Source organism: Chanos chanos, chromosome 3, assembly GCF_902362185.1.
Source record: "Chanos chanos chromosome 3, fChaCha1.1, whole genome shotgun sequence".
Classification (NCBI taxonomy): Eukaryota; Metazoa; Chordata; class Actinopteri; order Gonorynchiformes; family Chanidae; genus Chanos; species Chanos chanos.
Window position 1 is genome coordinate 27,562,898 of NC_044497.1, and position 21,098 is coordinate 27,583,995.

At 48.6% G+C, this 21,098-nt stretch overlaps 1 protein-coding gene across 4 annotated transcripts in view; it reads left to right on the forward strand.

Annotated features, from left to right (window-relative positions):
• huwe1 (HECT, UBA and WWE domain containing E3 ubiquitin protein ligase 1) overlaps nt 1-18,793 on the forward strand; it is a 37,781-nt gene extending 18,988 nt beyond the window's left edge. Inside the window, exons 42-82 of one of the 4 annotated variants that reach the window (XM_030770023.1) lie at nt 75-270; nt 481-648; nt 818-966; nt 1,228-1,294; nt 1,420-1,643; nt 2,034-2,245; nt 2,454-2,636; nt 2,862-3,034; nt 3,134-3,273; nt 3,497-3,572; nt 3,838-3,936; nt 4,318-4,445; nt 4,580-4,739; nt 5,038-5,266; nt 5,855-6,033; nt 6,163-6,252; nt 6,372-6,532; nt 6,693-6,738; nt 7,599-7,976; nt 8,361-8,571; nt 8,727-8,851; nt 8,984-9,207; nt 9,317-9,711; nt 10,054-10,720; nt 10,845-11,529; nt 11,725-11,819; nt 11,963-12,119; nt 12,313-12,445; nt 12,629-12,831; nt 13,037-13,305; nt 14,334-14,436; nt 14,718-14,867; nt 15,164-15,409; nt 15,596-15,713; nt 16,110-16,250; nt 16,596-16,883; nt 17,025-17,130; nt 17,231-17,348; nt 17,566-17,747; nt 17,943-18,133; nt 18,263-18,793. In XM_030770023.1, coding sequence (XP_030625883.1) covers nt 75-270; nt 481-648; nt 818-966; nt 1,228-1,294; nt 1,420-1,643; nt 2,034-2,245; nt 2,454-2,636; nt 2,862-3,034; nt 3,134-3,273; nt 3,497-3,572; nt 3,838-3,936; nt 4,318-4,445; nt 4,580-4,739; nt 5,038-5,266; nt 5,855-6,033; nt 6,163-6,252; nt 6,372-6,532; nt 6,693-6,738; nt 7,599-7,976; nt 8,361-8,571; nt 8,727-8,851; nt 8,984-9,207; nt 9,317-9,711; nt 10,054-10,720; nt 10,845-11,529; nt 11,725-11,819; nt 11,963-12,119; nt 12,313-12,445; nt 12,629-12,831; nt 13,037-13,305; nt 14,334-14,436; nt 14,718-14,867; nt 15,164-15,409; nt 15,596-15,713; nt 16,110-16,250; nt 16,596-16,883; nt 17,025-17,130; nt 17,231-17,348; nt 17,566-17,747; nt 17,943-18,133; nt 18,263-18,365 — 7,968 coding nt within the window. In that variant the 3' untranslated portion in view covers nt 18,366-18,793. The remainder of the gene's footprint in view (nt 1-74; nt 271-480; nt 649-817; nt 967-1,227; nt 1,295-1,419; nt 1,644-2,033; nt 2,246-2,453; nt 2,637-2,861; nt 3,035-3,133; nt 3,274-3,496; nt 3,573-3,837; nt 3,937-4,317; nt 4,446-4,579; nt 4,740-5,037; nt 5,267-5,854; nt 6,034-6,162; nt 6,253-6,371; nt 6,533-6,692; nt 6,739-7,598; nt 7,977-8,360; nt 8,572-8,726; nt 8,852-8,983; nt 9,208-9,316; nt 9,712-10,053; nt 10,721-10,844; nt 11,530-11,724; nt 11,820-11,962; nt 12,120-12,312; nt 12,446-12,628; nt 12,832-13,036; nt 13,306-14,333; nt 14,437-14,717; nt 14,868-15,163; nt 15,410-15,595; nt 15,714-16,109; nt 16,251-16,595; nt 16,884-17,024; nt 17,131-17,230; nt 17,349-17,565; nt 17,748-17,942; nt 18,134-18,262) is intronic. The other 3 variants (XM_030770027.1, XM_030770025.1, XM_030770026.1) reach the window with 3 other exon arrangements.
• Nucleotides 18,794-21,098: the final 2,305 nt, after the last annotated feature.

Genomic DNA, 21,098 nt, shown 5'->3' on the forward strand with positions numbered 1-21,098 from the left:
TCTTTCTCTCTCTCTCTCTCTCTCTCTCTCTCTCTCTCTTTTTCTCTCTCTCTCTCTCTCTCTCACTTTCTCAGGTGGTGAGGTCTGCTGTGACCAGTGGAGCAGGTAGCACCACCTCAGGTGTGGTGTCTGGAAGTCTTGGCTCACGGGAGATCAACTACATCCTGCGTGTGCTCGGCCCGGCCGCCTGCCGCAACCCGGAGTGTTTTACAGACGTGGCCACCAGCTGCGTGCGCATTGCCCTGCCCGCGCCCAGGGGTGCTGGGACTGGTGAGTTTGTCTTCTCTCTGTGAGGAGTCAAAGACCCATCCAGTCTCAACAAAGCCAAGAACAAATACGTCTGCACATGTCTGCAGACCATGTCAAACCTAAGTATAATGCAGTTAAGTGTATGACTGTAGACAGAGAAACAGCTGAAACGTGATGTCATGTCCATATTACATTGCACTCTGGTGACCGCCTCTGCTCATTTTTTTTCAGCCTCCGACGACGAATTTGAAAACCTGAGAATCAAAGGACCCAACGCAGTACAGCTGGTGAAAACCACCCCACTGAAGTTGTCTCCATTGCCCCCCATCCCAGACACCATTAAAGAAGTCATCTACGATATGCTCAATGCTCTGGCAGCGTACCATGCTCCTGAGGAAGGTAAGACCAACACTGAGGGAGAAATATACACTCTATTCTCCTGGGCTGCGTTTTGGCAGCACTGCAACTCTGTGCTCATATCTAACTCTATCTCCATCCTCCTCCCTTTTTTTCTCTCTGGCTCTCTCTCTCTCTCCCTCACTCTCTCTGTCTGTTGACGTTCTGCCAGCAGAGAGAGGAGAGGAGAGGGTGGTGACGGTGCCTGGGGGTCAGGACCTGTGTCAGATCCTGCAGGATGTCGGGGATGACGTGTACCAGCAGTACAGACTCACGCGACAGGGCAGCGACTTTGACTCGCAGTCTGCTTTTCACATCAACGTGAGTGATAGAGGTTTAGCACGTGGGTGAATGTGAGTGTGTGTTTGTAGGTGTGTGTTAATTTTCTTATACAGAAGGAATGTGCGGTTTGCGTGTCTCTTTGTTTTCAGGATGTTTGATGAGTGAGGATGCTTGAAGAATACAGCCTGAACGATTGTTTGCTCTTTGTAAAGTGGATGGGTGTTTATGGTTCTCATCATTGACTGTTTGTGTGTGTGTGTGTGTGTGTGTGTGTGTGTGTGCGTGTTTTTTTTCCCTCAGACTCAGGTGTTTGCTGCAGATGGCGCTGTAGCTGAGTCATCTCAGTCTGGTACACCCCAAGGAGAAGGTAAGGCTTTACGACACACACACACACACACACACTCACTCTCTCTCCTCCACACACACACACACACACACCCCCACCCTTGCCCGTCCTCGTCATCATTACAACCCTCCGTTATCCTCTCACAGCTTCAACGCCTGAGGAGATGCGTGAGGAGAAGAAGGAGCAGGAGGGGGAGAGGGGAGCGACCTCAGAGGAGAGCCGAGCGGCCAAAGCCAAGGCGAGCAAGCCCCTAATGCCCACCTCCACCATCCTGCGTCTCCTGGCCGAGCTGGTCCGCTCCTACGTGGGCATTGCCACGCTCATCGCCTCCTACTGCTACACGGCTGGCCAATCAGAGCTCATTAAAGAGGTGGGTTGGACAAGAGCACACTTCCTGGCCCCTGTCCACTTCTGCTGAAATTGATTATTACAGTCTCGACTGGCTTACTTCCACTTCTGGTCCACTCACTGTCATTAAAGATAAATGGTATCTTGAGTCAAGTGCTTTTAGAGAATGTACTTTGGAAAGGGAAGATATAAAAAGAGAAAAAAATCTGCTTCTATTTAAAAACGTACTGCAGACTCTCATTTCAATATTTCACTCCAGCTTTTCGCATGGAATGTTAAATTGTATCTTGGGCATTAATCTAATGAAATTATATTCTGCTTCGGTCCAAAAACACAGTATGTCACTTATTTAATGACTGATGTCAGGATTTTTTTTTTAGTCTTGACTCAACATCTGTATGTCTCTGTGCAGGACTGCAGTGTGTTGGCCTTCGTATTGGACCACCTACTGCCTCACACCCAGAACTCGGAGGACAAGGACACACCCGCCCTAGCACGCCTCTTCTTGGCCAGCCTGGCAGCAGCTGGCACCGGCACTGATGCCCAGGTAGCCCTGGTCAACGAGGTGAAGGCCGCCCTTAGTCGGGCCCTGGCCATGGCAGAGGGCACGGAGAAACACGCTCGGTGAGTCAGAGTCACATGACAGACAAGACCTCCGCCAGTCCTGGATGTGTGGAAAATTAGCATGGTTAAATAAGGAGCAAATAGAGGTGTAGATTACATGATGTGATGAACCAGATCATGAAAGAAACAGTCATGTTTCTTTGTCCTGTCAAATGTTCGGACTGAAGTCTCTCCTTTCTTTCTTTTTTTTTTTTTTTAACCTCCTCAGGCTCCAGGCGGTGATGTGCATCATCAGCACCATCATGGAGTCCTGCCCTTCCACCTCCAGCTTCTACAGCACCGCTACAGCCAAGACGCAGCACAACGGAATGAATAACATTATCCGCCTCTTCCTCAAGAAGGGCCTGGTCAACGACCTCGCCCGCGTGCCCCACAGCCTCGACCTGTCCAGGTACGACTGCACACACACACACACAGACACATGCACATGCATAAACACACGCGGGCACACACACACAAATATTATTCAGGGTACAGTTGAGTTCTGTGGGGCACACCCTGCCTCCTCCTCAGGCCTGGCTTGTTCCTTTGTTTATTTGATTGTCTCTGCTGGCTGTTCTTTAACATGCTGTGATGCCTGATTCTTGTCTGTCTTTCTTTTTTTTTCCGGCCACAGTCCCAACATGGCAAACACGGTGAACGCTGCACTGAAACCTCTGGAGACGCTCTCTCGCATAGTCAACCAGCCTAGCAGCCTATTCGGAGGCAAAGGAGGTTCCAGCAAGAACAAAACGGAACATGACACCGTGGGCACCACCCGAGACAGTAACAGCAGCACACAGGACCAGGGTAATGCACCGTTTCATTGTGACTCCAGAACAAAGACCTATCTGTGCACACACCTTCCAGGAGTGTATGTATGTTTGTAATGGTGTGTCTTGTCTCCAGGGGAGGCAGGCGAGGCTGAGCCTGTTGAGAGCAGGCATCGGGGCCAGGGGACGGACGGAGATTTGATGGATGGAGAGACAGAGGGTGACACGGTGGTCATCGCTGGTCAGCCTGAGGTCCTCAGCACGCAGGCCATGCAGGTAAACAGGTCTCTCCCTGCATACAGACTAACACAGTCAACATAACAAACCAATCACATTCACTGCAAGACTTAATAAGACGCTCTTTTGTTTTGTGACCTATTGTTACTCTGTTTATTAATGCCATGTATGCATATATATGTATGTATGTATTTATATGTTTGTGTGTGTGTGTGTGTCTGTGTGTGTGTGTGTGTGTGTGTTTTTTTGCAATCGCACGTAGGTGGAGAATGAGTTGGTGGATTTGATTGACGAACTTCTGGAGAGAGATGCAGGGACTGTTAATAGCACTATCATCGGTGGGTAGTTTACAGATCTGACCGTTTAAGTCACAGATCTAAAAAAGGCCACCAAAAGATAAGGACAGATTTGTCATGCGAAGGAGTGTCTTGAACTTTTCCCTTGCTTTGTTTTGCATATAAGTTTCATCTCATTTCTTTGTTTATCAGTTAAGTGTTTCTGTGGTTGGGTTTCTTTTGTTTTTTTTAGTCAGTCTAACCTCTTCCCTCTAACAGCGTTCTTTAGTAAGGGTTAACCATAACAGATGTCTGTTGTGTTGTTCAGTTGGACGAAGTGGTGAGGATGAATCACAGGAAGACGTGCTGATGGATGAAGCTCCCTCCAATATGAGTCAGGCCTCCACCCTCCAGGCCAACAGAGAAGGTACAACCTTTTCAGTGCAGTCTCTGTAGAACTTTTTCCCTCTGTACTAATATGATATCAGTGTAGGTCATGACCAGAGACTGTTGTCCTCTTTGTGTCTGTCTTGGAACTTTGGATAAAAGCGTGTGCTAAATGAATGGGTAATGGGTAATTACATATAGATACATTGTGAAGATAAACTTGAAAAAGGCAAGTGCAGTGTTGGTGTGAAATAGAGAGGCTTCAGTCATGTGTTGAAATGTAGAGACAGACTTGTTCAGTGCGTTTGGTCCTTTTTAGGCATGTGACGTGTCCTTTGAGAGGACAGCCTAAACATTTCATGTAGCAAATGTTTATGCTGTCTTCTCATTTCTCTGTCGTCTCCTCCCTCCCCTCTCTCAGACTCCATGAACATTCTGGAACCTGAGGACGAGGAGCACACTCAGGAGGAAGACTCCAGTGGCAGCAATGAAGATGAAGACAGTCAGGATGAGGAAGAGGAGGAAGAAGAAGAAGAGGAGGAGGATCAGGTTAGGATGGTGGTTCAGGAGTGGGGTTTTGTGTTTTGTTTTTGTTTTTTTCCTCCTTTAGCTGTGACACACACCGACTTCTGAAGTCTGTGTGCCTGACTCTGAACATTTCAATGGATCCCTCTCTCTTTCAGGATGATGAAGAGGGAGATGAGGATGATGATGATGAAGGCTCAGAGATGGAGCTGGACGAAGATTTCCCGGACATCAACGCTGCTCCACACATACGTTTTGAGAGATTCGATCGGGATGATGACCTCATAATTGAGTTTGACAACATGTTCTCCACTTCAGGTGAATCATCGTTTTAATATCTGTTCTTAGTTTAATTTTTTTTATTCTGAATTGACTGCTTTGAAATGGAAACACTTTTGACAGTTGTCAGATGGTGACTTAAAAATTGGCTTTTTTCCTTTTCTTTAAAAGAAAAGCCAAGGAGCCATATGAGTAATCAAATGTATTGATATAATCTTTCTTTTATAAAATACAGGGGAATGTTTTTGCTTTGACTGATATGTTTAAAATGGGAACAGATCCTGTTGTTCTCTAACGTTTATTGTTTTTGTCTTCTCTGTTTCTCCTATTGCTTTAGCCGACATCCCTCCATCACCAGGAAATATCCCCAGCTCCCATCCACTGATGGTACGTCACGCTGATCATGGCTCACTCACCCTGGGTGGAGCTGGCACCAGCAGCAGGTTGGCACAGGGCATGGGTCGCAGCCAACGCACCCTCCGTCAGCTCTCCGCCAACACCGGCCACACCATCCACGTCCATTACCCTGGCAACCGCCAGCCTAACCCCCCACTCATTTTGCAGAGGTGAGCAAATGCTTCAGATTTTGACCTTTCGATACAGTGAGAAAAGAAGAAGAGGAGGAGGAAGGTGTACCTGAATAATCTGGACACATTTGTATCTCTCTTAGTGCACTGGCATTGACCAAGAATGATGATTGACTCTGGACGTTTTGATCCCTCTCTCTCTCTCTCTCTCCCCTTCTCTTTCACACTCTCTCTCTCTCTCCTTCTATTTTTCACTCTGTTTCTCTCACTCTCTCTCTCTCTCTCTGTCTCTCTTTCTCTCCCTTTTTCTCTCTCTCTCTCCTTCTATTTTTCACTCTGTTTCTCTCACTCTCTCTCTCTCTCTGTCTCTCTTTCTCTCCCTTTTTCTCTCTCTCTCTCTCTCTCTCTCTCCTTCTATTTTTCACTCTGTTTCTCTCACTCTCTCTCTCTCTCTCTGTCTCTCTTTCTCTCCCTTTTTCTCTCTCTCTCTCTCTCTCTCTCTCTCTCTCTCTCCTTCTATTTTTCACTCTGTTTCTCTCACTCTCTCTCTCTCTCTCTCTGTCTCTCTTTCTCTCCCTTTCACTCTCTCTCTCTCTCTCTCTCTCTCTCTCTCTGTCTCTCTCTCAGGTTGTTGGGGCCCAGTGCTGCAGCAGACATCTTGCAGCTCTCCAGCTCTTTACCTCTGCAGTCCCGTGGCCGCGCCCGCCTGCTGGTTGGCAACGAGGATGTTCACATCATCGCCCGTTCTGACGACGAGCTGCTGGACGACTTCTTCCATGAACAGAGCAGCACAGGAGGACAAGCCGGTCCGTCACAACCCCACAGTAAAACTGAGCGAAAATACACCAGCCCATGCTTCTGCACACACTCTCACTGGGATACACACACGCACACACACACACACACACTCAGTTTTCTCTCTCTTTCTCCTTCAGGAACCCTGTCCAGCATACCTACAGCCTTAACCAGATGGACAGATGAGTGTAAAGTGTTGGATGCAGAGAGCATGCATGACTGTGTGGCAGGTACAGCAAATGAAAGCTCTGTTATGAAGATCTTTTACCTTCCCTTTAACACACGCACACACACACATGCTCACACACACACACACAACTTGACTTCACTATCTCTGTGTGTCTGTCAGTGGTGAAAGTGCCCATCCTGCAACACTTGGAGAATCTGAGAGATGAAGAGCTTGAGGAGCGTAGGGAGAAGAGGAGGAGGCAGCTGGCCGAGGAAGAGGAGGCCAAGCAAAACGAGAGGAGCGCCTCAGCCACAGAGGAGAGCAGGGAGCAGAGCCTACAGGTGAGAGGGAGAAGGAGATCATTATGAGCATAGACAGGGCGTGAAGCGAAGGGAATCAGCAGATCAATATTTCATTAAGATCAGGGCACAGAGGAGCAGCCAACCAGAGACGGGCACTATTGCTCTCATGTTTTTCACGCTGTTGCTTCTCCCTCCACAGGGTTCTGGCCTGGGAACTGGGAATGGAGCCGGAGAGAACACAGCTGGTACTGTCACCATATTTTATATTATAGCTCATTTAATTAATCCATCACTGTCTTTTTTTACACTGAACAAGCTACCCATTAACAACATCTTAAAAATGTTTTTTGTGCATTCTTTATACTCTCCCTGTTCACGACCATATATGTTCCTGCTCCATTCGATTAACTTTGTAATTCCCTGGGCCCTGATTGGCTGTTGGACGTTCTGTGAGCGGTCTTCGTTGGCCAGGCTGCTTCTGCGTGCTGTGGGCTGAGGTAGTAGTTTGTATAGTTTAGGATCACACCAGATCTGGGAGATAACTATACAGTCTACTGTCTTTCCCACGGCAACCGCATGACGACGGAAAGGAGATTACCCGGGAGACCGTGCTGCTTCGATCCGTGCTGTTGCCGGGTAGCTGCTGCTAGGCAACAGAAAAAGAACTGCAATATAATCGCATTTATTAGCCATAAAATGTTTTTTCCCCTTTTTTCCTTGTGTTACTGCCCAATTTGTATTTTAGACTTTTTTGCCCTACTGATGCGTGTCAGGTTGCCTTGTTCATTCTCGTTTGGTTGGATTTGTGCGGTGGTTGATTGTTGTGACTAATGAGAAGCTGATGGATAATGGAGGGAGTGAGGATGCTCCTTTTGGCTGTGCTGCAGTGAGGTAGTAAGTTGTGTTGTTGTTGGGGATCAGGATAGTGTGGCCCTTGAAGGAGATAACTATACAACTTACTGCCTTCCACATTACAGCCACTGCGACAGACTGGAATATTCCCTCTGCTCTCTTAACTCTACAGTCCTGAAATCCTAAAAGAGTGGATGAAATTTTTTTCTGCCTCTTCCATTTATCCCTCTTTCTTTCTCTTGCCTCTCTTCAGAAGGAGAGCAAGCGCAGGGTGGGGTTTCTTCTTGTTTGGATCCTCCCCGCACGTCAGAGGGTTTCCTCACTGCGCCTCCATCAGGAGAGGTCACCCCCACCACCCCTGCTCCTCACGAACAGGCCCTGGTGTCCTTGGAGACAGCCATCAGCCAGCAAGTGCACCAGCCAATCGCTGAGCTCCTGCTGGCTGACTCGAATGCCGATTCGCTCGGGGCCTTGGCTGGGACAGGACTGCCCCAGCTTTCGGCGCCCGACAGGCCAAATTGCGAAGCCGAGGCGTCCCAGATGGAAATGTCCCCCGCGCCCACTATCGGTGAGGGAGGAGGAGGAGGTGGAGGAGGAGGAGGAGGAGAAGCATTGGATGCAGTCAGGGAAGGTAGACATTAAAATTTAAATTTCAAACCAACTTTAATCACTGTGTTTTACACAGAAGGAGGGGCATACACATCCATTCTTGACTGCCCCCCCCACCACTCCCTTCCAGAACAGCTATTTCTTGCAGCATCCAGTTTCTCCCAAGTTATTTGGTTCTTAAATGATAACTCACATGGGCTGTGATCCAGCTGCACTTAACATGCGTTCCGTGCATGTCTCATTTTGTCACAAATGTTAATGTTTATTCAGTAGGTTGAAGGTTTGTGAAGTGACCATTTATCCTAATTTTGTTTCCATTTGTAAGCCATAATTGGTGTTGACTAGGGAATCTCTTGACGCTTTTTTGTTGCAAAAACAGTTATACTCTCTCTGATGTTTTTCCCAGCTTCACTCAGTCCAGATATAGCAGAGAGTTCAGAGCCTGTTCCTGTCGGCATTTCACAACTGGAAGGGTCTCCCATGGATACCAGTAGCCCCGCCTCTGCAACGCAGGAAGAGCCCGCCCCTAGCTCGGCACAGCCGAATCACATGTCCCAGGAACTGTCTGGAAGTGGTGACAGTGGGCTGACAGACAGGCAAACAGATGCAGAGACTGGGTGAGTTGTTTTTAATTTTTTTTTGTGTGTGTTTTATTTATTTATTTATTTATTTATTTATTATCAGAATAACGTTCATTAGTAAACGAACTTGAAGCGGCTCTATTTGTTTTTCTTTGTGGATTGACGCAAAACTACTCCATCTACCCTCTCAGCTCCACGTCTGTCTCTTCACCTGGAGAGACTATGCCTAGGAGTGACAGCGCAGACAGCCAATCTCAGGCCATTCAGGAGGAGCCCCTCCCATCCACCAGCAACGAAGAGGACGACCCTCTAGCAGGTGAGTGGCAGAATGAAAGCCAGCGAGCCACCTTAACCATTGAGACAAAAGGGGTCAAAGTCATGCGTTTTCTCCGGAATCTCTCCTGCTTTTCTCCTTCTGTCTCGCATTTTGATTGCTCTCTGGTTGCAGGCATTAGTCTGCCAGAGGGCGTAGATCCCTCATTTTTGGCCGCCCTTCCTGAGGATATCCGAAGGGAGGTTCTCCAAAACCAGCTGGGAATCAGACCTCCATCTCGTCCCCCTGCTTCCTCCTCCCTGTCCTCCTCAGCAGCCCCAGTGCTGGGTGGAGGTGCAGGAGTGACTGAGGTCAGCCCGGAGTTCCTCGCCGCCTTACCACCTGCCATACAGGAAGAGGTGAGAATCAGAGAGCAGGTTTTAACAGTTCTGTACTGTGGTATTCGGTTTCTCGCGTGAAAATAAAAAACGATTCATCTGTTCTTTTGCCTCAATCTTTGTGTCTCAGGTTCTGGCCCAACAACGTGCGGAGCAGCAGCGGCGGGAACTGGCCCAGCAGCCCCCTCCGGGTGACCAGCCTCTCGACCCGGTCACCTTCATCCAGACCCTGCCGTCGGAGCTGCGCCGCTCCGTGCTGGAGGACATGGAAGACAGCGTGCTGGCCGTGATGCCCCCCGACATCGCGGCCGAAGCGGCGGCGCTGCGGCGTGAGCAGGAGGCCAGGCAGAGGCAGCTGATGCACGAGCGTCTGTTCGGCCACAGCTCCTCCTCTGCCCTGTCGGCCATCCTGCGCTCTCCCGCCTTCACCAGCCGACTGGGCGGAAACCGTGGGGTGCAGTACACCCGCCTGGCCGTGCAGAGAGGAGGAACATTCCAGATGGGTGGCAGCGCCAACCACAGTCGGTGAGTGAGTGTGTGTATGTGTGTAAGAGCACATTTTGAAAAGTGCAACAGGAAGTGGAATTTGCTCACTTCTTAATGACTGGTTTGGTTTTATCTCTGCTGGACCACAGAGCTGCTCCTGTTGGTCCAGGGATAAGTTTCTTACTCAGCCAGATAATTTGAGCCAGAAGTCAGGACTGTCTAATACAAATGTTACATAACTGTTCTCCTATTAGACAGTTTTTACTTTGGACTGAAGTTACCTGAGAAGTCCTGCTTTGTGGAAGAATTCCCCTTTAAGGTCACATTTAACTAGGTGTTTAATTCTCCTGTTGTTGTGTTTCTGTGGGGGTTTTTTTGCAGTCCCTCCAGCTCCAGTGTGGACTCTTTGCTCCGTCTGCGTGGGCGTCTCCTGCTGGACCATGAAGCTCTCTCCTGCTTGTTGGTTCTGCTCTTCGTGGACGAGCCCAAGCTGAACACCAGCCGGCTGCACAGGGTATTGCGTAACCTGTGCTACCACTCTCAGACGCGCGGCTGGGTTATCCGCAGCCTGCTGTCCATTCTGCAGCGTAGCAGTGAGAGCGAACTGTGCCTGGAGACGGCTCGGCTCGACGAGGCCCGCGGCAAACGCTCCATAGGCCAGGGCTCATCAGGCGGGAGCAAGGGTTCGGCCTCCGCCTCCCAAGCCGCCATGGCTTCTTCATCCTCGTCCTCCTCGTTGGAGTTGTTAAACCGAGTGGAGTCGCGGAGCTCCAGCCAGCTGTCCTGGCTCTCGGTTTCCATGGACGCAGCCTTGGGCTGCCGGACCAACATCTTCCAGATCCAGCGAGCCTCCAGCCGGAAGCATGCCGAGCGGCACTCCGCTGGAGGGTCCGTGGGATCGGGAGGGATGGGCGGAGGAGGTGTTTCGGGGACTGGAACTGGAGTGGCCTGCACAGGGAGTGGAGGAGGATCCACAGTACACATACACCCACAGGCTGCACCTGTCGTGTGTCGGCATGTGTTAGACACTCTCATCCAGCTGGCCAAGGTACATGTGCTTTACATTTAAGCCTTATACGTAAGCCATTTTGTATGGGTTAAACCCAGTTTATTTATGGGAGCTGATGTATTTGTCCTGTTTTTTTTAACATGATCTTTGTCCCTCTGTATAGGTATTCCCAAGTCACTTCACTCAGCAGCGCTGTAAGGACCCCCTGTCCTCTTCCTCCTCTGACCTGGACTCTCGTCTGTGTAGTGGCACCATCTCCACTACCGGGGGGTGCAGGACAGGAGGCGCATCCCAAACCAACCCCTCCGGAACTCCCGGCACCCCCTCTTCCACCCACAACTCCCTGAGCTCCTCCTCGGCCACGCCCCAGTCCCTGGGAATCTCCACCGATTTCTGGGACCTGCTGGTCAAGCTGGACAACATGAATGTGAGCCGTAAGGGCAAGGCCTCCATGAAGACAGTGCCTCTGGGCAGCGCCAGCGACGCAGACGGCGCCCAGCTCAGCCTGGAGGCGTCTCCTCTGGGCCAGCTGATGAACATGCTCTCTCACCCTGTGATCCGACGCAGCTCCCTGCTCACCGAGAAGCTGCTACGCCTGCTCTCCCTCATCTCCATCGCCCTGCCCGACAACAAAGCCACCGAGGTGCCCGCAGCCCACCCCGTGCCCCAGGCCTCCGCCACCGCCGCCACCGCCCAGCCTGCCACGGGCTCCGGGGCGGTCACCACCGCAGCCAATCAAGGCGCTGCCTCAGGGACAGTCCTGGCGCCAGCCCAGCCCTCCACTACTGCTGCTCCAACTACTGCTACTACTGTGGCTACCACCACCACTACCACAGGGACCAGTGCTGGTAAAAACTGCACGCACAACACTCTGATACACTCACCTGGACTCACTGTTAGACTCAATATGTATTAATGAAGCGTTCAGGCACTTTGTTTCAATTTCTTCCTCGTGTGTTTTTTCCTTTTGTTTGTTTTTATTTGTGACATTTTAATGCTTTTAGCTGTAGCCACAGACATTTGAATTGTTGTTTCTGTATAAGCAGGAAAACAGAAGGTGGCAGCGCCCACCACAGACACCGACGCCAAGTTGGCTTCCACTGGGCTAACAGAGAAACAGCTGCAGCTTGCTGTGGAGGTACGACACACACACACACGCGCACACACTCAGCATGATGAGTTATTGTTGGGCTTCAGTGGCAGGCCAGCTCCCCAGCACTGACCCAGAACAAGCCCAGAGCTGGTTCTGTATTTGTTAACTCCCTGTCACATCTCCCCCAGGTGCTGACCTCCCACTCCTGTTCGGAGGAAGGGCTGGAAGACGCGGCCAACATCCTGCTACAGCTCTCCAGAGGTGACGCCCAGACGCGCGACACTGTGCTACGACTCCTGCTCAGTGGGGCTCGCCATCTCGGTTACACTCTCTGCAAACAAATCGGTCAGTCGCTCTACTCTACCCACATCCACGTTTACACAACCTCGCTGTGGTTTGTCATGTTGAAGTCTCACCTTCATTTGTCCTTCTCTCTCTCTCTCTCTCTCTCTCTCTCTCTCTGTCTCTGTCTGTGTGTGTCTCTCTCTCTCTCTCTCTCTGTCTCTCTCTGTGTCTGTCTGTCTCTCTCTGTCTGTAGGCACTTTACTGGCAGAGCTGAGGGAGTATAATCTGGAGCAGCAGAGGAGAGCACGGGCCGACGCCCAGTCTCCTGAAGCGTCTCACGAGGACCCGTCCATCTCAGCCCGTCTCAAGGGCAAAATGACCAGCAGGTTAGTGCACACTGACACCACAAAGAGTAAGGAGGAGCAAAAAAAAAGTATTGTAGTTTTCCCTCACTAGAATGTTTTCCTCTAGAGTTCAGGTAAATTATTCTGTCACGCATCAGTAAGTAAACAGAAAACTAAATGCATTCTTTAACCTTGTATTCTTATTCCTATACGTGATCTCTTTAGATTTGATGGGACAGAGAGCGTGGTGATTGTGGCTGCTCAGAAGCGCACTCTGGGCGGGCGGGAGCTGCAGTTACCCTGCATGAGCTCCCTCACCTCCAAGACCTCCACGCAGAAGTTCTTCCTCCGCGTCCTACAGGTCATCATTCAGCTCCGAGAGGACACACGCCGCGCCAACAAAAAGGCCAAGCAAACTGGCCGACTGAGTGAGTCTCACACACACACACACACACACACACACACACACCTTATCTATCCTACTACTTAATCTGGATGGATTTGGGCTCTAATCTACGTATCACTTACTACATATCCATAAAATTGTGTATGTTTTTTAAGGGCCAGTATTGAATGCCATGCTTGATTCAGTCTTGAGAAGCTGAACATTGACTGTTTCTCTGCTCTCTACAGGCTCCACCAGTCTGGGTTCTGCCAGCAGCATCCAGGCGGCCGTGCGGCAGCTGGAAGCCGAGGCCGACGCCATCATTCAGATGGTGAGAGAGGGGCAACGGGCTCGCCGGCTACAGCAGGCCCCTCCGCCCTCCTCCTCTTCATCGTCCTCTTCCGCCGTCGCCGCTGCCGCCGCCGCTGCTACCGCTGGATCGTCTGCGGCAGCTGCCCACGCCCCGGGCACTGCCGCAGCCAACAACCCCCCCGCCAGCACGGCCAGCGCTGCCACGGTTAGCATGGGCCACACTGACAGCAGGCAGACTGCCACTCACACGACTTACCATTCATCACGCGCAAACACAGCTAAACTCACAGAACTGATCACCGCTCACCATACCTGACAAACAAACAAAAAATATCCACTGTAACAGAACTGACTATAGAGATGACCTCTGTGCATGCTCTATAGTCTGTTCTGTAAGACATAACAATATTGCTGACCTTTTATGACCTCCTGTTTTATATAGCAAAGCTAATGTAGGATATTTTTGTATTAATGCTGAAACTGTAAATTTAGATTCCTGGTTTCATTTCCCGCTTCTGGTCACTTGAATAGCATTGACTTCCTCTATAGAACAACAGCAATAGCACTGTGCTGACTGCCACATGTTCCTAAACTGTAAATTTCGTTTGTTCTCACCCCACTGACCCACACTTTTTTTATAAGCTCACGTTTTATAACTTGCCTCACTGTCAAATGTGTCTTTACTCAAACACAAAACCAAATTTCTGCTTCTGTCACATCAAGACACTTTTCTTTATCTAGCTGTACTTATACTACAGCTGTACACTACACTGCAGACCTTCAGCCTGTCATGCCAATGTTGTGTGTGACGTTTTGTTATGGCAGTGTCATGTGAAGTTTTGAATGTGCTTTGTGCTTTTTCTAAGATACAGCATCTCTGAATGTTACGCCTGATGGTTTTGGCTGGCTGTCATGGCTTTAGCGCTTCTGCTCCCTCTCTCCCTCTCTCTTACTCACTCTCTCTCCCTCTCTTTTACTCGCTCTCTCTCTCTCTGTCTCTCTCCCTCTCTCTCGCCGTTCCTCTCTTGACGATTTCTCTGGATGTGCATGTCACACACTTGTCTGGTCCTGCTTTGCTGTATCGTATACCTTAACTCTAAAACCCTGCCTCTTGCCTTCCCTTTCACTGCACACTTTCTCTTCTCCTGTGTGTGTGTGTGTGTGTGCGCGCGCGCGCGTGTGCGTGCATGTTCATGGAATCTCATCCTGTTCCTTCCCTTCCCCCTCATTCAGTCGGAGGTCCATTCGGCTACGGAGCCTCCATCGGCCCAGAGAGACGACTCCCCCATGGATGTGGACCAGCCTTCACCTCTGGAGCAGGACTCCGCACCTCTGGGTGAGCCTGTCAATTCAACTGACCACCAGACAAATCCTAACTAATACTGATTTGTGTTTTTCATCACCATTATAAATTAGTTAAACAGCGTTTAGTGAAATTAGTTAGTGGTGGTCGGTTTATCGCAGCATGTCTTACAGGAGTAATGTAAATGTCTTACATTAGTGGGGTAAATGTTACATCTTCCAGTCTGTGAGGGATAGTGATGGTGTGGTTCTGTGTAAGTCCGAGTTTGGCGCGGAGCTGTAGCCGTAGCTGATTGCGTCTCCTCTGTGCTGTAGGTGAGGAGAGCAGTAGCCAGCAGGAGCAGGAGGAGAGGGTTCCTGACCTCCCACTGTTGAGTGAGCAGCTCCTGTTGGATGAGTTGTGGGACATGCTTGGGGAGTGTCTGAAGGAGCTGGAGGAGTCACATGATCAGCACGCCGTTCTGGGTACCTGCCCTGACACATTTATATTTATGCTAATCTTGTTTCAGTGACATTTTACATGCTCTTGCGACAAGACTGGGAAGTCCAACTTTGACAGTTTTATTTTGGTTGTATTCCACTCTTGCTTTGCTTTGAATGTTTTTGAGCTTGGCTTTCGCAGGATTTGCAGAGTTCTTAATAACTCATTTTTTTGTATGGATTTCTCCACCTCTCTCTTTTTTACAGTCATTCAGGTTTTTTGTTGTTCTGTACCCTTTAACCATTTCTCTCCTTCTCCTTTTCCCTTGCCTGTCTCTCAGTGCTGCAGCCGGCAGTAGAGGCCTTTTTCCTGGTGCATGCCACAGAGCGAGAGAGTAAACCTCCAGTCAGGGACACCAGAGAGAGCCAGCTGTCCCACATCAAAGATGAACCACCCCCTCTTTCTCCCGCACCTCTCACCCCAGCCACCCCCTCCTCTCTGGACCCCTTCTTCTCCAGAGAACCCTCTTCCATGCACATCTCCTCCAACCTGCCCCCCGACACACAGAAGTTCTTACGCTTTGCTGGTAAGTATCTCTCTCTCTCACTTTTACTCACACACTCATGCATAAAATATGACAGCAAAAACCAGAATCAGACTTCCTGTTTCCTGTCTGTAGAAGATGACAAAATATGAGACCTCTTTGGATAAATGGACAATTGATTAATGGTTAATTAAATTTGCTGGCTGTGCCTCTCTCTCTCTCTGACAGAAACCCATCGCACTGTGCTCAATCAGATCTTGCGTCAGTCCACCACTCACCTGGCCGACGGTCCGTTTGCCGTTCTGGTGGACTACATCCGCATCCTTGACTTTGATGTCAAGCGCAAGTAAGGCCTTTCTCTTGCCTCCCCCTCACATTGTCTGTCTGTCTCTCTCTCTCTCTCTCTCTCGTCTCATCCTTTTCTCTTCGCTCTGCTCTTTGTTTGTCTCACCTGTTTGTTTTTATTCTCTCCCTAAGGTTTTTCTCTTTGTTTTTTAGTTTATTTTTTGCTCTTTGTTTTTTTCTCCCCATCACGTTCTCTTTTTCTTCTCCCTCTATCTTTCGACCTGGTTTCATTCCTCTTTTTGAAGATGTGTGCCTGCAGCACGGTGTGGCTCTGAGGAGACGAGCGTCTGTGTTTGTGTTTCTCCTCCCTCTGTATCTCTGTTTGTGTGTGTGTGTGTGTGTGAGAGAGAGAGAGGGTGGGGCTGGTTTGATCTGAATCGGCGTGTGTTTCCCTCAGGTATTTCCGGCAGGAGCTGGAGCGTCTGGACGAGGGTCTGAGAAAGGAGGACATGGCCGTTCATGTGAGGAGAGATCATGTCTTTGAGGATTCATACAGAGAACTGCACCGCAAGAGCCCAGAGGACATGAAGAATAGACTGTGAGTTTAACTAACACACACACACACACACGCACGCACAAACGGCAACGGGACTTTGAGCTCTCAGAGGACGCACGGAAACCAATTCAGCCGTTCCACTTTCACTCAGACACAAGCCTTCCATAGCACACCAATAAACCTGTGGATGCTGAAGAGGTGCTTGTAAGCTTGACACATCCATTCTCCTACAGATAACTGCACTTACAGGTCTCAGTGGATATGCTGAAACCATTAGCACACACAACTGCTCATGCTGTCGTCCCCCAAGCAAACACAGATGAAAATCCTGTGCTGTGGTTTCCACTCAACCTTCTCTCTCTCTCTTTTATTCCTTTCTTTCCACAGTTATATAGTTTTTGAAGGAGAAGAGGGACAGGATGCAGGTGGGTTGCTGAGGGAGTGGTACATGATCATCTCCAGGGAGATGTTTAACCCGATGTATGCCCTGTTCCGTACGTCGCCCGGCGACCGCGTCACGTACACTATCAACCCCTCGTCTCACTGCAACCCCAACCACCTCAGCTACTTTAAGTTTGTGGGTCGTGTGGTGGCCAAAGCTGTCTACGACAACCGACTGCTGGAGTGCTACTTCACACGCAGTTTCTACAAACACATCCTGGGCAAAAGCGTCAGGTACTTCACCCATGGAAAACTTCACAAAGCTCTGTCGGCTTTGGTCGCTTAGTGACTTTAAAGCTGAAAGGGTTATGCGGTATACCTCGGGTGAAATGCGTTGAATTTACCGTTAATTTCCACCTTTGTTGTCCTAATCAGGTACACCGACATGGAGAGTGAGGACTATCCGTTTTTCCAAGGCTTGGTTTACCTGCTGGAGAACGATGTATCCACTCTGGGCTATGAACTGACATTCAGTACCGAGGTACCTCTCTCCTCTCTTTCTTTACTTTCTCTCTCACACATTCTTAGATTGGTAACGTCAGGGATGGACCTTTGACTCCTTTCCCCTCTTGTGTTTGCAGGTCCAGGAGTTTGGGGTGTGTGAGGTCAGAGATCTCAAACCTAACGGGGCAAACATTCTGGTCACTGAAGAGAACAAGAAGGAGTATGTGCATCTGGTCTGTCAGATGAAGATGACTGGTACGATACCCCGTTCTGACATAACGTGATCCCACAAAGCTTCTGCCAAAAGGATTTCAACCAAATGGCCCAACACATCTCCATTAGCATAGTCTGGTATTTCCCAAAGTCTGGGGGGGGGGATTTTTGGAGTGTTGGACCAGGTAGATTCTCCCTTTTTTCGGAGGCTCAGTTGTTTTTTTTTCTCATTTCCACTGATCTGTCGTTCCATGTCCAGGTGCCATCCGTAAACAGCTGGCGGCCTTCCTGGAGGGTTTCTACGAGATAATTCCCAAAAGACTCATCTCCATCTTCACCGAGCAGGAACTGGAGCTGCTCATTTCTGGTCTCCCCACCATCGATATCGATGACCTCAAGGCTAACACAGAGTACCACAAATACCAGTCTAGCTCTATACAGGTAAACATACTGAGTCAAAGCATCAAAGTAGACACAGCTCTGCAGCTTGCCTCAGTGAGTCCCGCATTCGCAGGCACCAAAAGGCTTTATGTCCAAATTCACAAAAATGTCCTCATTCCACGGTCAGGCAGTTTGGCAGAAATTGCTGATGGTTTGAAAACATGCCCTGTTGATTGTTGATTGTTTTGTCCACAGATCCAGTGGTTCTGGCGGGCTCTGCGTTCCTTCGACCAGGCTGACCGGGCCAAATTCCTGCAGTTTGTGACGGGAACGTCCAAAGTGCCACTGCAAGGCTTCGCTGCCCTGGAGGGCATGAACGGCATCCAGAAGTTCCAGATTCACCGTGACGACCGCTCCACTGACCGCCTGCCCTCTGCACACACTTGGTAAACATTCTGGAGATGCCTCTGTTTTGTGTCTCATTATAACTTCGTTATAATACTCAGACTTTGAGTTGTAATGTAATCATTTCTAACCACCACCCCCCTCTCTCCCTCTCTCTCTCTCTCTCTCAGCTTTAACCAGCTGGACCTTCCAGCCTATGAGAGCTATGAGAAGCTGAGACACATGCTGCTGCTGGCCATTCAGGAGTGCTCCGAGGGCTTCGGTCTGGCCTAGAGACTCTCCCTAAACCCAATATGGACACACACACACACCCACACCAGACATGCGTTCAACACACATACACACACACACACATACGCACACGTACATACACACTGGTTTAGACTTACACATTGTTAACTTATGACATGCATATTCGCACTATAGTAGACATGGCCAAGACCTCCTTGTTTCTAATCCATGTAAGAAGACAGGCAGATTTTTGGAGGGCTAAGCGAATGAGACAGACGTTATGTCATTGCCTACTACACACAAAGCCTCTCATTGACACACAGAACTGTATTTGGTATATTTGTGTGTCTTTATCTTCCCTAATAAATCGCAAACCCAAGAAACCCAAGAGAAGATACCGAGGATGAGCGTGGACTAATATAAAAAGACATTTTCTCCATTTAGTTTGTTTTCTCTGTACAAAAGGTTTGGGAGTTTATTATGTTTAATCTTTTTTTTTTTTTTTGTTCTTTTTTCTTTCTTTTTTTTTTGTTCTCTGGCTGTGTAAAAAAAAAAAAAAAACGAGAGAGAACGTTGTTTGTGTGTGAACAGGATGGTGATAAAACCTTTTGGGGGAAAAAATGTTGATTGTTCTCTGTTGCTAATTTGTGACCTCACTTGCTTTGCATATGGGAACCTTATTCTGGGGTTGGGGGCGGGGGGATTGGAGGGGCCAGGTTTGGGTTTTGGTGAAGTTGAGAAATAAAAAATGCAGGGACTTTTCAAAAGGGTGACATTTTTAGGCAAATTTTGTGGTATTTTTGGGAAGGATTACATAAAGTTTAAGAGAACAAGTGAAGGACTGAGAACTGAACCACAGACGTTTAATGACAGAGATGTTCCGACTGCTGAACCAGCTTGTCAGCAGCCAATCAGAGAATTAATTGCTACATAAATAAATGCGTAAAAATGAGCTCAATGTGTCTTTTAAAATTGTCTTTTGACCAAAGCATTGCAAAATGTCACAATGACAAGTCTTAAATAACAATCACACTCTAACAAATATTTGAAGGTTGAAAAGTTTTCACTTGGTATTGTTTGCAACATAAAAACACATTATGGGATGCAAACCTTGTTTTCTTGACTTTAATAAATGTGGAGCTCTTGGATACTGAGGGGACGCTGGAGTTGGAATGTGATCGGTGGCATCAACATTGAGGTAGCCTGTATCAGACACTGCTGTCATAGCCCAGGGAAGGATTGTGTCTGTGTCTGGGCCTGTGTTTGTGTATGTGTGTGTGAATGTGTATATGTGCGCGTGCGTGCACACACCCGCTCCTGTTGCTGGCGTTGATGTTTTTTGTGCTGCACACACACACTGGATTGTCCCACAGCTGAGAAACGGGAAGAGACATTGACACACACAAGCTCTGGGCCACTCCTACCAGAGTTACTGACGATTAATCCAGAAGTCATTTTTATTAGCCCATATATGTCAACTTTATGAAATGACGTCAGCTGTGTCATTGAACTGCTGTGACCCGTGTGCGTCTGTGGCCGTGGGTATGTGACATGCGTTATTGCCGACAGGCTGGCCGTCGACTGACTCTCCGTTAGAGATTTAACCATTGTTCTGGCCGCCGTTGTGTCAGGCTGTCTGGACACACCAGTAAGGTCTTGGGTCTCCCCTGGTGCTGTCAAGACACTGTACATCACCCAGGCCCCTTGTCTCTGTCCCAGAGGAGTCTAGCTGCCAACCAGGCTCTCCTCTCTCTCTCTCCCTCCCTCCCTCCCTCCCATTCCTGCCAGGCTCTAGTCAGACTGGGTGGCTCCACACAGCCGCACAAACTGCCCTCTTTTTTAAGTGACATGATGCAAGGTGAGACCGGTTTGTGTGTGTGTGTCAGTTACAAAATGTTGCTGTCTCGTTTTTATGCTCGGCTATAAAACTGTTTTCTTCTTGCCTCCCCCACTCTTAATGGTGTCTTCTCTTAAATATATTCTCACCTTCACTCTTGCTCTTTATTTCTCTTTCAATCTCTCATGTTTCATGGAGGTCCTTTGTCTCCACCTCCATGTTAAAATGCTTTGCAGCTGCTCTAGGCATGGGTTCACTTTACACAAAGTCATATCAAATGAATCCTTTGAGAAGTCTGTGCACTTCAAACAACAGGCCCCACATCCATTTGCAAGTAATTAGTTATTTTATGGTTAATACATTACATGACAGCACCAGCTGTTTTGGTAACGAAATTCAGATGAAATCCTAACCACTCTCGGGTGTTCCAGAGCAAGTACACATCAGGGGATTTACTTCACCAGAAGCATTCAGGTCTGGGTTGCAGTGGATTGTAAAGGATTTACTATTTGAATCAAGCTGTGGAAAAGCAGGATCAGATTTAAGCTTTTTGGGGTGTAATTTTTGAGGGTATAAAACATGCTAACCAGGCACAAAAATGTCATAAAAATTTATCATTGCATCTTGATTCTGAAGGTGTGTGTGTTGTATTTAATGGAGTATTTAAAGATCAGGGATATATGACAAGATTTCTAAAAAACACTGAAAATGATTCTCTCGACCAGTAGGTGGAGCTATTTATACTGAGAAATGGTTCTGTCATAGTTCGCATAGTGCGCGTTTCTAAACTGCATGATCAAAATAGTTTTTGCTGGTATATCAATCATTCCTTCTTGGGGTCTATATATATAAAATGAATATTTGATTATCATTACAGCCAGCTAGCTGTATGCGCAGTCAACTCTTCCGCTTCCTAATCTAAATAATGCAGATTCTTG